At 43.4% G+C, this 12,690-nt stretch overlaps 1 protein-coding gene across 1 annotated transcript; it reads right to left on the reverse strand.

Annotated features, from left to right (window-relative positions):
• Positions 1–7,529: 7,529 nt before the first annotated feature.
• Positions 7,530–9,643, reverse strand: adra2a (adrenoceptor alpha 2A). Its single transcript, XM_070917274.1, has 2 exons — positions 9,605–9,643; positions 7,530–9,428 (listed from the first exon to the last, which is right to left on the reverse strand). Exon 2 carries the CDS (start codon positions 9,218–9,220, stop codon positions 7,949–7,951), a length of 1,272 nt encoding a protein of 423 aa, XP_070773375.1. The 5' UTR covers positions 9,221–9,428; positions 9,605–9,643; the 3' UTR covers positions 7,530–7,948.
• Between the last annotated feature and the right edge of the window lie 3,047 nt (positions 9,644–12,690).

The following is a 12,690-nucleotide window of genomic DNA, read 5'->3' on the forward strand; positions in this document are numbered from 1 at the left end:
AATGTATTTACACAGCGTAATGTGTAAGTCTAATGTGCTGCAACAAGCCTGTGTTATCGCTTCATGTGAAGGAACAATGCCAACATGGGGGCAAAGTTCAGCCAGAGCCGCCACTTTTCCCCTTGAACCAACAAAGGAATATTTGTCCACCACCAGATTTCTCTTGAGCAATTCACATTTCACAGCTCAAATATTTACAAATGCACTCTCTCAGGGGAGCATTAAACTCAATTTGTGGGTAAGCGCTCTTCGGGAGAGGCCGTGCTGCAGGACATTGTTTAATTTCCAAAAAAAAACGCAGCATGAGGCACACTGATTCTGCGCTGAAGCAAATGAACGAAGGCAGTCAGTCGAAGTGAGAAAGCACAGATCTCCTCGCGCTCTATTTGGACGCGTTACGATATGCAGCTGTTTTTGTAATGACTTTTTCAATTGTGCACAACATCCCAGGGGTTCCAAACCCATATTCTCCCAGACGCTCCACTGTTTAATGTACACACTGCTTGTACACGCTGCCTTTTGATTTGCTGGGAACGTTCCAGAGAGAATACCGGTGGTTTTCTTCCATTTGTGTTTGCCAGCCACATAACCCAATTCACCTATAAATATGGGCTATCATGTCCATTTTCCATGCCTGGGCCCCAGACTAATTTACCACTGGCATTGATATGAAAGATGAGCCTTTTGTCTCAGGGAAATAGGATTATTGTCATTGATGGGAAGAGGCAGAATCACATCAGCTTTGACAAAAAAGAGGATTGCTACATGAGAAGATGACAGACGGCAGAATGCAGTTTTGGGTAGGATGTAATATATACAGGAATTAGCAGGGCAGAGCTTGTAGAGGTCTCCAGATCTTGTCATGCAAATAGAGCAGAAGGCTTTAGCATATAGATGAGATGGACTTTGTGTTCCCGCCAAAGTGGCTTGTGTACTCACTTCACTCTCTTTGAATTTCTCTGTCTGTCTCTTTCACTCGCTCTGCCTCAGACACACGACACACACACACCTGCTGCTCGTGAACCTTTGGCTCTGGTCTCAATTAGCTGTTTGTTTTCACAATATCAAATCATCTCCGGGAGTTTACCTGCTACTTTTTGTGTCTCTCCCCGCCTCTGTCTTTCTGTTTTCTCCTTCCTTTCCCGCTGTCTCCTTTCTCTCGTTATTACATTTCCACCAACATTTTCTCTCCCATGAAACAAATGGGATCTATGTCATGATAACGCCCACATATTAGATTATAATCTATGTCGTTTGGATTCATGCTCTCTAGCACGCCCCCTACAATTTTCCATGGTACTGATAATTACCTATAATGCATTTCTTTTCTGTGGTTTGCAGGCTTCTAGTCCTGCTCTTAGTTCCACCGAAAGGTTTAAACTGTACACGAAATACACTCTGAATTAATCATATTTACCAGGCGCTGACGTGACTACCATTGTGCTCGTGCTGTGTTTATAGTGAGCACCTATGCAGAAACATGGCCCGAGGGATGGACACATGGATGGATGACAGTGGGTGAGGCATTGAGATAACGAGGGGATTCCACCTTGCCATGACATGAAATGACTGAATGTGTGCTGTAATTATATTCTTATAATGCGACGTCTTACAGGAGATTGCCACTCAAGTTAAGACTACAGCTCAGGTACATGTGCAGGAGAGCAGATCTGAAAACAGTGAGGCTCCTGTCTGTCAGATGAAAGTAAGAACAAGAACGTAGGAGTGGAACAAACCACAGAAACTAGGTTACGCAGCGACTACAAATGTACTGAAAGCTGAACACGGAGAGACTTTTGCATGACCGCACTTGTTGAGCCAGTATACTTTGTTTGCTTAATATTGTTGTTATTCTAACTCTGCCTTGACTTGACCACACTTTTTGGCTGAGGATGGACGCCACAGTATCGTAAGGCTGAGGGGCCACAGTAGAAATGCACTCTTTATGTATAGATGGCGTCGTTAAAATTTCTCAACCTCGGCTCGTATGGTTAACAACGAACAGGAGACTCACAATGAACGAGAAGAGTAATTGAACCAAACACATCTCATTGTTGCTATGGCAACTTTTTTTTTCTAAACTCGCTCAGTTTTTTATGCTTCTTTACAGCTGAACAAAGCAAGTTTTGTATGTCCCATCAGGCCACATCTTAAAGGCCCTGAAACCTTCTTGTCAATGACTTTCTTACTATGAGCGACATAAATAGACAATTTCTGCCAGAGTTAGAACAGTGTTGGTTCTTTCACAAGAGAGACTTCTGTGTTTGAGGTTTTTTCTCTGTGCACTTGGGCCTCAGATGGAAAAAGATGATGTCACTACATACACGCACCAATCAGTTTTTTAAATCAATGAACAGAAACTTCTGACCTTCTGTCCAGGGTGCCACTAATTGGCATTAGAGAAACAAACTACAGAGCAACAGTATGAAATATTCAAAGATAAACATCAAAAACAAATGATTTTTGTCTGTCTGTCTCTTTAAAACACAAACACTTGTCATGACGAACGCAACGAGCTACTGTTCACAAAGCAGCTGCTTTCACTAAGTCACTGTCATTAGGGGCTGCAGCGATGAAACAGCAGAGTGCTCAGGTATAATCTCCTTCAAACGCCCACCGGCCTGTCCATCAGTACACACTAGACAGTCATTACAGACACTACAGCAACCCACTTCAACTGCCCTCTCTGCCTCACTCTGACTTCGATGTTCCCGTGTCAGCGAACAGATATTCTTCTCGGCTGTCCATCACTCGTGGAGAGGCAGGAAGTTCCAGCACAAAGAGCCTGAATAATGGAGAGGGAGGGAGAGCGACTCTTTGTCGCTCTTATCTGGGATAATTACAGAGCCACACAGTGTGCCAGGGGCTAGAAATGTGTTGGCTGTTTTTTTAATCTTCCACCTCTGTTAAACAGTCTCTCATAATACTCTTTTAATCATCGTTGTGCCAAAACACCCCTGGGATGTATCAGCTGGTTGACTTGGTGATTGATGTGTGACTACCGCCTGTGTTGTGTGTCCATCAGGGTAATTGGTTCTTTACAGTCGGCATGCATGCATATAGCGCTAAACGGACTAATCAATTAATCAATTATTCAATTGTTTTGATAATTTAGTTGTTTATTCTGTTCATTTGATGTGTTGAGGCAATGTACTGGTATGCATAATCATAGCTGTCCAATGCAAACCATAAATCTGGTGATTTTTCAGAGAAACTGCGGGATTAAGTGTTCCTTTACAGGCTGAGAAAATTCACCTTCTTCAGCTAAATAAACCAATTAAAACTCCACTGTATTATCAGAAAGATGTGTTGTCACAAAGCGGAAAGCAGAGATGTTTTTCTTAGCTCATGAAAAGTTTACATTTTGGACATACATGGTTTTCACAGGACAGCGATGTACATCTACACATTGATACCTTCACGCTTTTCAACCTTCACGCTTCCCAAAGCGCTTTATAGTTAAGGTCTCATTCACCCATTCACACATCAATGCTGCCATGCAAGGTACTGGTCTCCATCGGGAGCAATTTAGGGTTAACTGTTAACTGGACATGCAACCATGGTGGACCTTGAGTTGTGACTATTTTGTAAAGCATTGCAGCTCCTCCATGTTAGCAACCTTTCAACAATAAAGCTGTTGGGCTGTTCATCTGATCAAACCTGAGGTTTTTTTGAAACAAGAGTGAGTAACACAAGTCAACCGAGATGTTAAACATGAAACAATAGTCTGTTTTATCAATCTACGCCTCCACTTACTCTTTAGATTCTGGTGGGCAAACTGTGAGTAGTAAACTACATTTTAACACATTTTCCCTTAAATTGTAGGCGTAATTAACGTCAACGCCCCAGCTGCTCAGGATTTTCTCGTATTTATATTACTGTAAATTAGATATTTATGTGTCTTGGTCGGTCAAAAACAAGCCATTTTAAGACATCTTCAGCTTTGAGAAATTTTATTGGCATTATCGCTGTTTTATGACATTTTACAGACCAAATGATTTATCAATTAATTAAAAGAAGATTAACAGAAAATAATCATGAGATGCAATCCTACATTCTTCAAAGTGCTGCTTGTTATAAAAGTGAGCTTGATCGGCATGAGAATAGAGACACACACTATTCATATTGTATGAAAAGCTGTATGTGTGACGTTGTATATGTGATTACTGTTCTAATCATTACTGTTGTGCGTTTTTTTGTACTTGTACCACATATTTCTTTCAAACTCTGGAAGTTGTTTAAATGTCTGCAATTTAAAACTATTTTTGATGTTCTTTTCATGTCCAAAATTGCCCATTTTGGAATTTGAGCTCCTGCTGCTCCAACTCCCAAATGTTTTTTGTTTTTTTATGCCGGGCACTGCGACGTCAAAAACTGCTCAGTCTCCTTTGTTCAGCCAAAGCGAATTACCTCGCAGGCCTAATAATCATGTCGCATAATGCTGTGTGGTCTCTGGGACGTTAGGAGCTGATTGCTCTCGATCGTAATGAGCTCCTGGAAAATAGATTTGTCTAGACAAATTATTTTCCAGGGAAATATCCGCTGCCCAGCGTTGTTTTGTGTCTCCAATCAGACCCAGAGGCCTGACAGCTAATCAGCCCGCCGTTAATGATGCTGGGACTCCATTTTAAATGATACCTCTGAAAGACTCTTTAAGAGGAGCTGACAGCCAACTATGAGCCGGCTGTAAGAAAATATGATCCTACTTCCATAATATGTTCTTGGATGGTGTAAAGCATCATTTGGATGACAAGTACAGACCTCCTGTGAAATTGCCACATTTAAGACGAGCAAATAAAAGTCGGGGCAAACAACAGTGAGTCATCCGTGACACTGTGAATAATCATGTATATTGCAGCCACCTCGAATGGGCGGATGTCACACTGAAAAAATAAAAAACAAAAAAGATGTACAGGTTGTAGCATGTGGGTGCCTCAGTCAACATCCATCGTCATCGTGACCTTTTCACCCCGGCCACCTACAGTACACGTGCAGACACGCCCCTCCTCCCACATCTACATGTTATAACACCCACACACAAACACTTGCACAGAAACAAACACAGACTGTCATCTCAAATGTGAAGCAGCCAAGTCAAATGCAACTTCATCCACCCCGACGCCAAATGCATCCTCCAACTGCAAATGATTGTTTGTCCTGTATGATTTTTGTGGCTGCTGACATTTTGTCCCTGTCTCTTTGAATGGTAGCTGCACTTAGCCACCATGCTCAGCCTTTTGGAGACGGATGTGCACTCTAACCTGATGATCCATGCCCCGATTCCCAGAGGCTAAGTGTGTGTGTGTGTGGAGAGGGCTCTGCTGACTTCAACAGCTGGCTTCTTCCAATAGGCTGTCAGCAAGCACATCCGCCTAATGATATCACTGCTGCATGTTGATGTGTGAGGCACAGAGAGGCAGACAGAAAAGAAAAAACGACTTCACTGAATGTCCACTGACAAACCCCCTGTGTTGCTTTACAATGTTAAAGGATAGGTTCCCATTTCTTCAAGTCTGTCCATATGTACATGGAAAGGGTCATTGGTCGTTGTAATTGTTCCTCCTGTCTAGTTGTGGCCTGGACGAGATTACAGGTGATGGTGGACAAAATCCACAATCCTTGTTCGGTGCAAAAATGCAGTCAAAAGTTTGGCAGAAGCTGAAATGGGGCTTCGACAGTCTTAGTTATCCCAATCAAGTGACTAGCTTCCAAAGCTAGTCCTTTTAGTGTGAAGGAATCACCGTCCGTGAAAAAGGAAAAGTCTAACTCTGGAGGATGGATCATTTGAACAACTCAGACAGCAAGAAGCCTAAATTTAGCTTTATTAGTTAAAGCAAGCCTATGTGAATGTTCCTCACCACTGTGGGGCAATTACTTGATTATGGTAAATGCAACTGTAATGAAAACTGTATCTAATGTTTGCTAACGTTTGCTAACATATAGCTACTGGTCATATCAGACAATGCCAGGCTGTATCTGCAAACCCCAGGAGTCTATTCAACGGAGGAAAGGATGCGTTTTATTGCTTATGTACTCAACTTTTTATTTGTAAGAGGAAGAATGTGTCATTTCTTTCAAAAGCTACATAGTCTTGCTTTACGTATGTATTTTTACACAGAACAAGGACCATCTCTTAGACTGGATTTGTTGTCACTGTAAGTATGGAAGGAAGCACGATCACAGCAATCAATAACTCTTCCAATGCACTGCTAGTATTGTGTTACGACATACATGTGAACATGTCCTTTAAAAATGGCAGCTTTGTCAGTGTGAGAATACATTTAAAGGCCTTTACTCCTAAATTAATTCACCTTACTTTCAAGTTTAGTTTTCTGAGATGGTCTCTCTTTTTTGAATTTTCTTTCTCAAGTTGGCTCCTAATGTTTGGATTTTTCTGAAGTTTTTAAACGTGAAGCATCAGCATGACCACAAACATCGTCTGTCCAGTGGGAGATCACCCGGCGTGTTTACATGGGCTGCAAATAACACGTGCACATTCTCACACACACTCCCGTCTTTCTCACAGACTCACACGTAAGCGTGCCGGGAAACACTCCACCAGCTGAATAGTGAGCACATGCCAGGCTCTGCTCGACTGTCTGAGAAACTCCCAGAAGAACCATTTAGCTTTCTGAGGATAGTGCTGCTCGAGCGCCCTCCTGACTGTCAAAAGGAATGCATTTACTTACACTCCCTCCGCCGGGAAAAGCTATACTCTTTGTATTCACCGCACAGATGATAGTCACTCTTTTATTTTAATCACCCATTCTCCTGGACTTGATAGAGGGAGCAGAGCAAAGAGAGCGAGTGAGCGAGAGACCAGTCAATCTGGTTCTGGTTTGACAGGCTCCACGTCTTTACTTAATGATGCACACCGCGGTAACACAAAACGGCAAATGAACCGTTACTTCTCCACTTCCCGTGCTTCGCATTACAACTGTATTCATCATCCACAGCTGATTCGTAAACTGCCTGTGAGATCCGAAGCTTAAGCAAACACACAGTTGGAAGGAGAAAAAAAAGATGAACGTAATTTAATTTTGGGAATCTGACATCTCAGACAACAGACCTCCATCTAATCACAAACACCATTAATCCAACGGCCAAAGAACATTTGCACATATTCCATTCAGGCTCATTAAGAGCTGAGCTCCTTGTTAATCTCTTGCAAAGGTCAGATTCACCGGACCGGTGAATTTACACTTTTCTGTTGGAGTGCAGCCCAAGGGCCGGCTCTGGTCTCCAATTCACTGCACGAGAGGACTTGTGGGTTTGACCTCCTGCTCCCAGTGTTCACACCTTCACACGGATCACAGGTCAGACAGCTTTATCATTCAGGGAACTCTCTCTTAATATCGGATCATGATCTGAGAGCAAATGTTTTCTTATAAGCTGCCTCTCCCCGTGTTTCCTGGCCTCTATTGTGTGTGTGAGCATGTGACTATGTGTGTGTCGACAGAGTGTAACGTTCAAAATCAGGTAATGTCACCAACCTGATGCTTTAACTTGCTGTGGAGCCTTGAGACCAGTTCAGGAAATGGGTTTTTATTCTTTAAAGAGACAGCATTTTTCCCACACTCTGTCATCACCATCATCATCATCATCGTCATCCCAACCACCGTTCATACAAAATGGCACAATACTGTATCCATAACAAATAGAGACAAATATTCAGACAAGTCGTTTCGTACAACATACTGTCGTAAAAGTACAACACATATCATGACTTCACTATGTTGGTTTCATTTATAAAAATAAAAATGACATTTACAATAAAAACATGGCTTCACTGTGGCGTTCTGTGTGATTGTGTTGAAGCTGTGGATGTTTTGAGAAGATGCTGCAGTTACACCTAGAGCGTTCACAAGCCACTGACCCATGCACAACGGTCAACATACTTTACAACTTATGTACAAAAGAAAAGTATGCACATAAAGACCACAGTTCATCATACATATCTTCTCGTGTCCCTCCTGCACAGTATCTTTTTGAACGACCTCCTAAAGTCGTTGTTGAAGATGGTGTAAATGATGGGGTTCAGCGCGCTGTTGCAATAGCCAAACCAGAAGAAGAACTTGAACAGGGTGTCGGGCACCGTGCAGGACTTGCACAACGTCATCAGCATGTATGTAAAGAAAAAGGGAAACCAGCAGATGACAAACACTCCAATGACCACGGCCAGGACGAAGGTGAAGCGTTTCTCCCGGTTCTGGCGGCCCTTCCAGCGGCTGCCCTTTGTGCTCGGCACTCGCTTCTGGACGTCGTTGTCCCCGGGTTTGATTTGGCTCAGTTTGGTTTTCCCCTTGGCTGACTTTTTTTTGATCGAGCAGGGATTGTTCACTTTGTGGTCGGAGGAGGATGACTCCTCAAGGTCCACCCCGTTGACCTCGCCCTTCTCCTCGTCTGCTCCTCCTCCTCCTCCCCCCACTCCCTCCTTCAGTTCGATGTCCCGCTCGCCGTTCAGCTTCTCGTGGCAGAGGCGGCCCTCAGCGTCGCCTGCGCCCACGCCGTTCTCCTTCTGGTCGGCGGCAGCGATGGTGGCCATCTTCGACATCTCCTTCCGCTTCCTGTCTCCCGGAGGCGCCCGCGTCCTCTTTTTGGCGATCTGGTAGATCCGCACGTAGACCAGGACCATGATGACGCAAGGGAGGAAGAAGGAGCCGATGCAGGAGGAGATGACGTACCACTTAACGTTATTGATCTTACACATGGGTTCCTCCTCGCTGTTTTCTTTCTCCATGGTGATTAGAGGTGGGAAGGAGATAACCGCAGCGATGACCCACACGATGAAGATGATGCACTTGATGCGTCGTGGCGTCCTCTTCAGGTTGTACTCGATGGCCTGCGTGATGGACCAGTAGCGGTCTAAGCTGATGGCACAGAGATGGGCAATGGAGGCGGTGCAGAAAAGAACGTCAAGTGCCAGATATATCTCACACCACACCTCGCCAAAGTACCAGTATCCCATGAGCTCATTGGCCAAGGAGAAAGGCATCACGAGGGTAGCCACCAAAATGTCCGCCGACGCCAGAGACACCAAGAATAAGTTCTGCGGAGCCCTCAGGGCCCGGCTTGTAAACACAGCTATGACCACCAGCACGTTGCCAAACACCGTCAGCAGGATCATGATCCCCACCAGCACAGTGAGAGGCAGGGAGAGCCGGAGGCTGTACGAGACCACGTCTGGAAGAGTCTGGTTGGTCTCGTTGTCAAACCCCATCGGAGCGGATCGGCCCACTTCCTACGCAGGTTCACCTGAGGTTGACAAATATCATCACCAGGAAGGACAGAGCTAGTAGCTCACAGCAGGGCTGAGAAAGGAAGCAACTGAATCACTCCTCTGAGGCTTTCCCGGATTTTTCTCTTTCATCATGTTCGGGCTCCTCAAGGATGAGCTCTTGTTGTTATTCATAAGGCTGTCAGTTCATCTGAAAACATGACAAATCAGGAAAAATCAGATACCTTCAATGCTATTCACACTTTCTCTTTTTCAATCAATTATGACATCTGTTAAATGTTATAACTAGCTCAAGCATTACAACAGCTCTTTTCCCTGAATAACACTGAGAAAAAAAAATAAAAAGAAAGTGCGAAATAATCTTACCTGGGGCGAAAAGCGGTGGCACAAGCTCTCCGGTGCCGGAGACGCACGGGCATTAAAGAAGCTGTCAGTGGGTAACTTCTTTGAGCAGATCAATAGGAAGCAGAGAAGCTCCATGTGGCGGATGAAGCGCGAAGTCTCCCCTCCGTGTCTCCTCTCTCTCCCCACACAATGGTCCCTGTGCTGCATGTACTTGTGCTCGGCAGCGGACCTAATAGAGCGCTAATCGTGTTATCCCGGGCGCTGCCGTGCTGCTGTCTGCGTGCGGAGTCTCTCTCCTCACTGTTAACCAGTGCGCCACTCCCTCTCTTTATAGCCCGCACGCTGCAAAAAGTGTCCCGCTCCCCGGGTCACTGTGAGTCCACAGAGAGTCAACATCCACAGACATGTGGGTCTGACAACATGTGACACCACCGACAACAACATCAGCATACACAGGAAGTACAGCAGAAAACATCATCAGAAATGAATTACCACACCCCGGGGGGAGAAATACATTCATTTATTCATTTATTCATTCATACATATGGCTACATGCAGGTACAGTTGTTGGACTAAATCATAGGTGCACATGCAGCCTATGATTTGGACCAAAACCATATCAAATTATAAATTAAATATGCTATAATAACTACACTATCAGGAAGTGTCAATGCTCTACATATTTAACATGTATAACACTGACACACTCATGATAATAAAAGCAGTTCAATGAAAGTAATAAAGCAATTATCCTCGTAATAATGTTCAATAAAGTGGTTGTTTCTGAGGTTATAGCTGGTATGTGAGGTTTGCATGAGAGTGTTTCTGTTAGTTTTGTCCCTGTTCATACTTCAGCCTCAGTGAGTGAATAATAGAAGGAGAGCTAATGGGACGATCAAGGCAAGGCCAGTTTATTCACACCTTTCAAACACAGACGCATTTCACAGAGCTTCACAGAAGGTGAGGAATTTTAAAACATATTTTAAAAAAGGAGAAATAAAATCAACAATAAGATAAAATACTAACTGACAGCTACACGGTTATAGTGCAGCAATAAGTTCCCCTAAATTCAATGAGAGAGATAGAGGTGCAGTTAAGCAGGGTTTTAATTTTAGATTTGGGGCGTATTTGTGACACAGAGGACGTTAGCTTGCAGTGAACCAAGTTTGTAGTTAAAACACTGTACGTCTTGTGGTTGATCATAATAATCCAGTGATACCTGGAAGGTGCTTCACTTTGTTATCACGCACTGAAAGTGGGTTTAATTTGTATCTTTACACCGTCGCCTTCAATTTCATTCGCTGAGATGTAGTGTCTACACAAATTAACAAATTAAGTAGATAGTAGAAGATACCTGAAACTGAACTGAAAACAACAAAGCACCCGCTTTATAGCAGACTTAAAAACTTGACAATATTTAAAGAGCAAACTACGAGACCTGTTGGGAAAGACATTTTTTGCAGTGCAGCTGCGAGACTCCGTTGCTAAGCAGCAGCCAGAGCCACAGCACGTGGATATCAACAGAGGCATTTTATTACTTTGTCCAAACTTAATTTATTCAGCCACCTTTTTGCACTTCGTGTCCAACACAAGAGGGAGTCCCCAAACTTTGTCAGGGGCCGGCCTCAGACTGCTGACAGCAGTGATCCAGGCAGGTGCAGGCTATTACTCATCCTCACTGTACTGAGGTTTATATCTTATAAAAATTGAAACCTCTTGTTGGGGAGACTTGGACCTTCCCTCTGTGTGTTTTATCAACACGTGGCCTTAAAACGTGGACCTGCAGGTTAGAGGACCGCCTGGTGTTTGAACGGACCAAAGAGGAGCAAGGAGCCATTGTTTTTACTGTAGAAGTTTGATAATTATAATTACATTTCACAAAGCAATGCCCATCATCTCTACGTACAGACAGGTGAAGATGCATAACACGATGTGTTGAATTCAGTGGAACAATTGGAGTCAGTTGTAAAAAGGCAAATATTTAACCTTAAGTGACAACTGCGTTAGTTTGCCCAGTGCTGTTTAACTAGATTGTATTAAGGTGTCAAATGTACATCATGTGTGTGAAAAACATCCTGTTAACTTTCTCCGTATGAATAAGGAGTGGTAGGTGATGGTGGACACACCTGTGTTCACTCTTAAAAACAAGTTTATTAACAGTCTTTTTCATTAGTTCATATTAGACCCATTTTAAATCAATAAGAAATAAACCAGCAGTAAGGGAGGATAAAAAGCAGTGTGTTACGTACCTGCTGTAGCCAACACGGCTTAGTTTAACACTAGTTCCCCTCTCTTTCATGGACAGAGTACATTGGTGGTTATTTTGCACCCTTTCAGCAAATCAACAAAAAAAAAAGAAACAACATTTCTTCAGATTTCATCCATCGGGGGATTCATCATTTTGCCAGCTTCCCAGAGTCTTCCTGGAACTGGAGCCCCTTCTTACCACAAAAGCTCTGACTCTCAGTAACACAACGTCATGGACTTCTCTGGTAAATCTAAAATCACTGCTCGGAGGAGGAAATTCCCAAGGAGCTGCGGGAGGAGACAGCGTGGACTCCTCGTCATCAGTCCGTGCTCACATTCAGTAAATGACTCAGTGTCCACGGGATCAAAATGCCCTCTAGTTTTGTAATGATGTTCACTCGATTTGGTGGCGTCCAACTGCTGCTAGATTTAAAGGTGACTTGGTAATCTTTAGATAGAAGTTAGGACTGATGTTGCCTCAGCTACATCCACCTTGCTGCTATAAGCCTGCACAGATGTTTTCCTGGCCAAATTTCTAACTTGGGAAGCCGGAAGATCTCACTGCACTCTCCTGGAAAACTTTGGCCTTCAGCCGTCAATGACCATGTTGCCATGACCACAAGCTAGTGCTAATAATTTGTGATTATTGAGCTGACCGATTTGTGTTTGGTAGGTGTCAGTTTATGAGAAGTTACAGTGGGGATATGTGTAAGTATAAACATGAAATATATTAATTAATAATAAAAAAACAACATTATTCTTATATCTTTTAATGATTATAAAAATGTCATAAATTCAAGGAAAGTCATGTCCTTCCCATAATTTGTCTTTCCAGAAGATTTCCTAAGAAATTATTAGGA

The sequence above is a fragment of the Enoplosus armatus genome, chromosome 2, assembly GCF_043641665.1.
Source record: "Enoplosus armatus isolate fEnoArm2 chromosome 2, fEnoArm2.hap1, whole genome shotgun sequence".
Classification (NCBI taxonomy): Eukaryota; Metazoa; Chordata; class Actinopteri; order Centrarchiformes; family Enoplosidae; genus Enoplosus; species Enoplosus armatus.

Coding starts and splice junctions, on each gene's coding strand:
- adra2a (XM_070917274.1), bottom strand. CDS start 9,220: ATGGGGTTTGACAACGAGACCAACCAGACTCTTCCAGACGTGGTCTCG.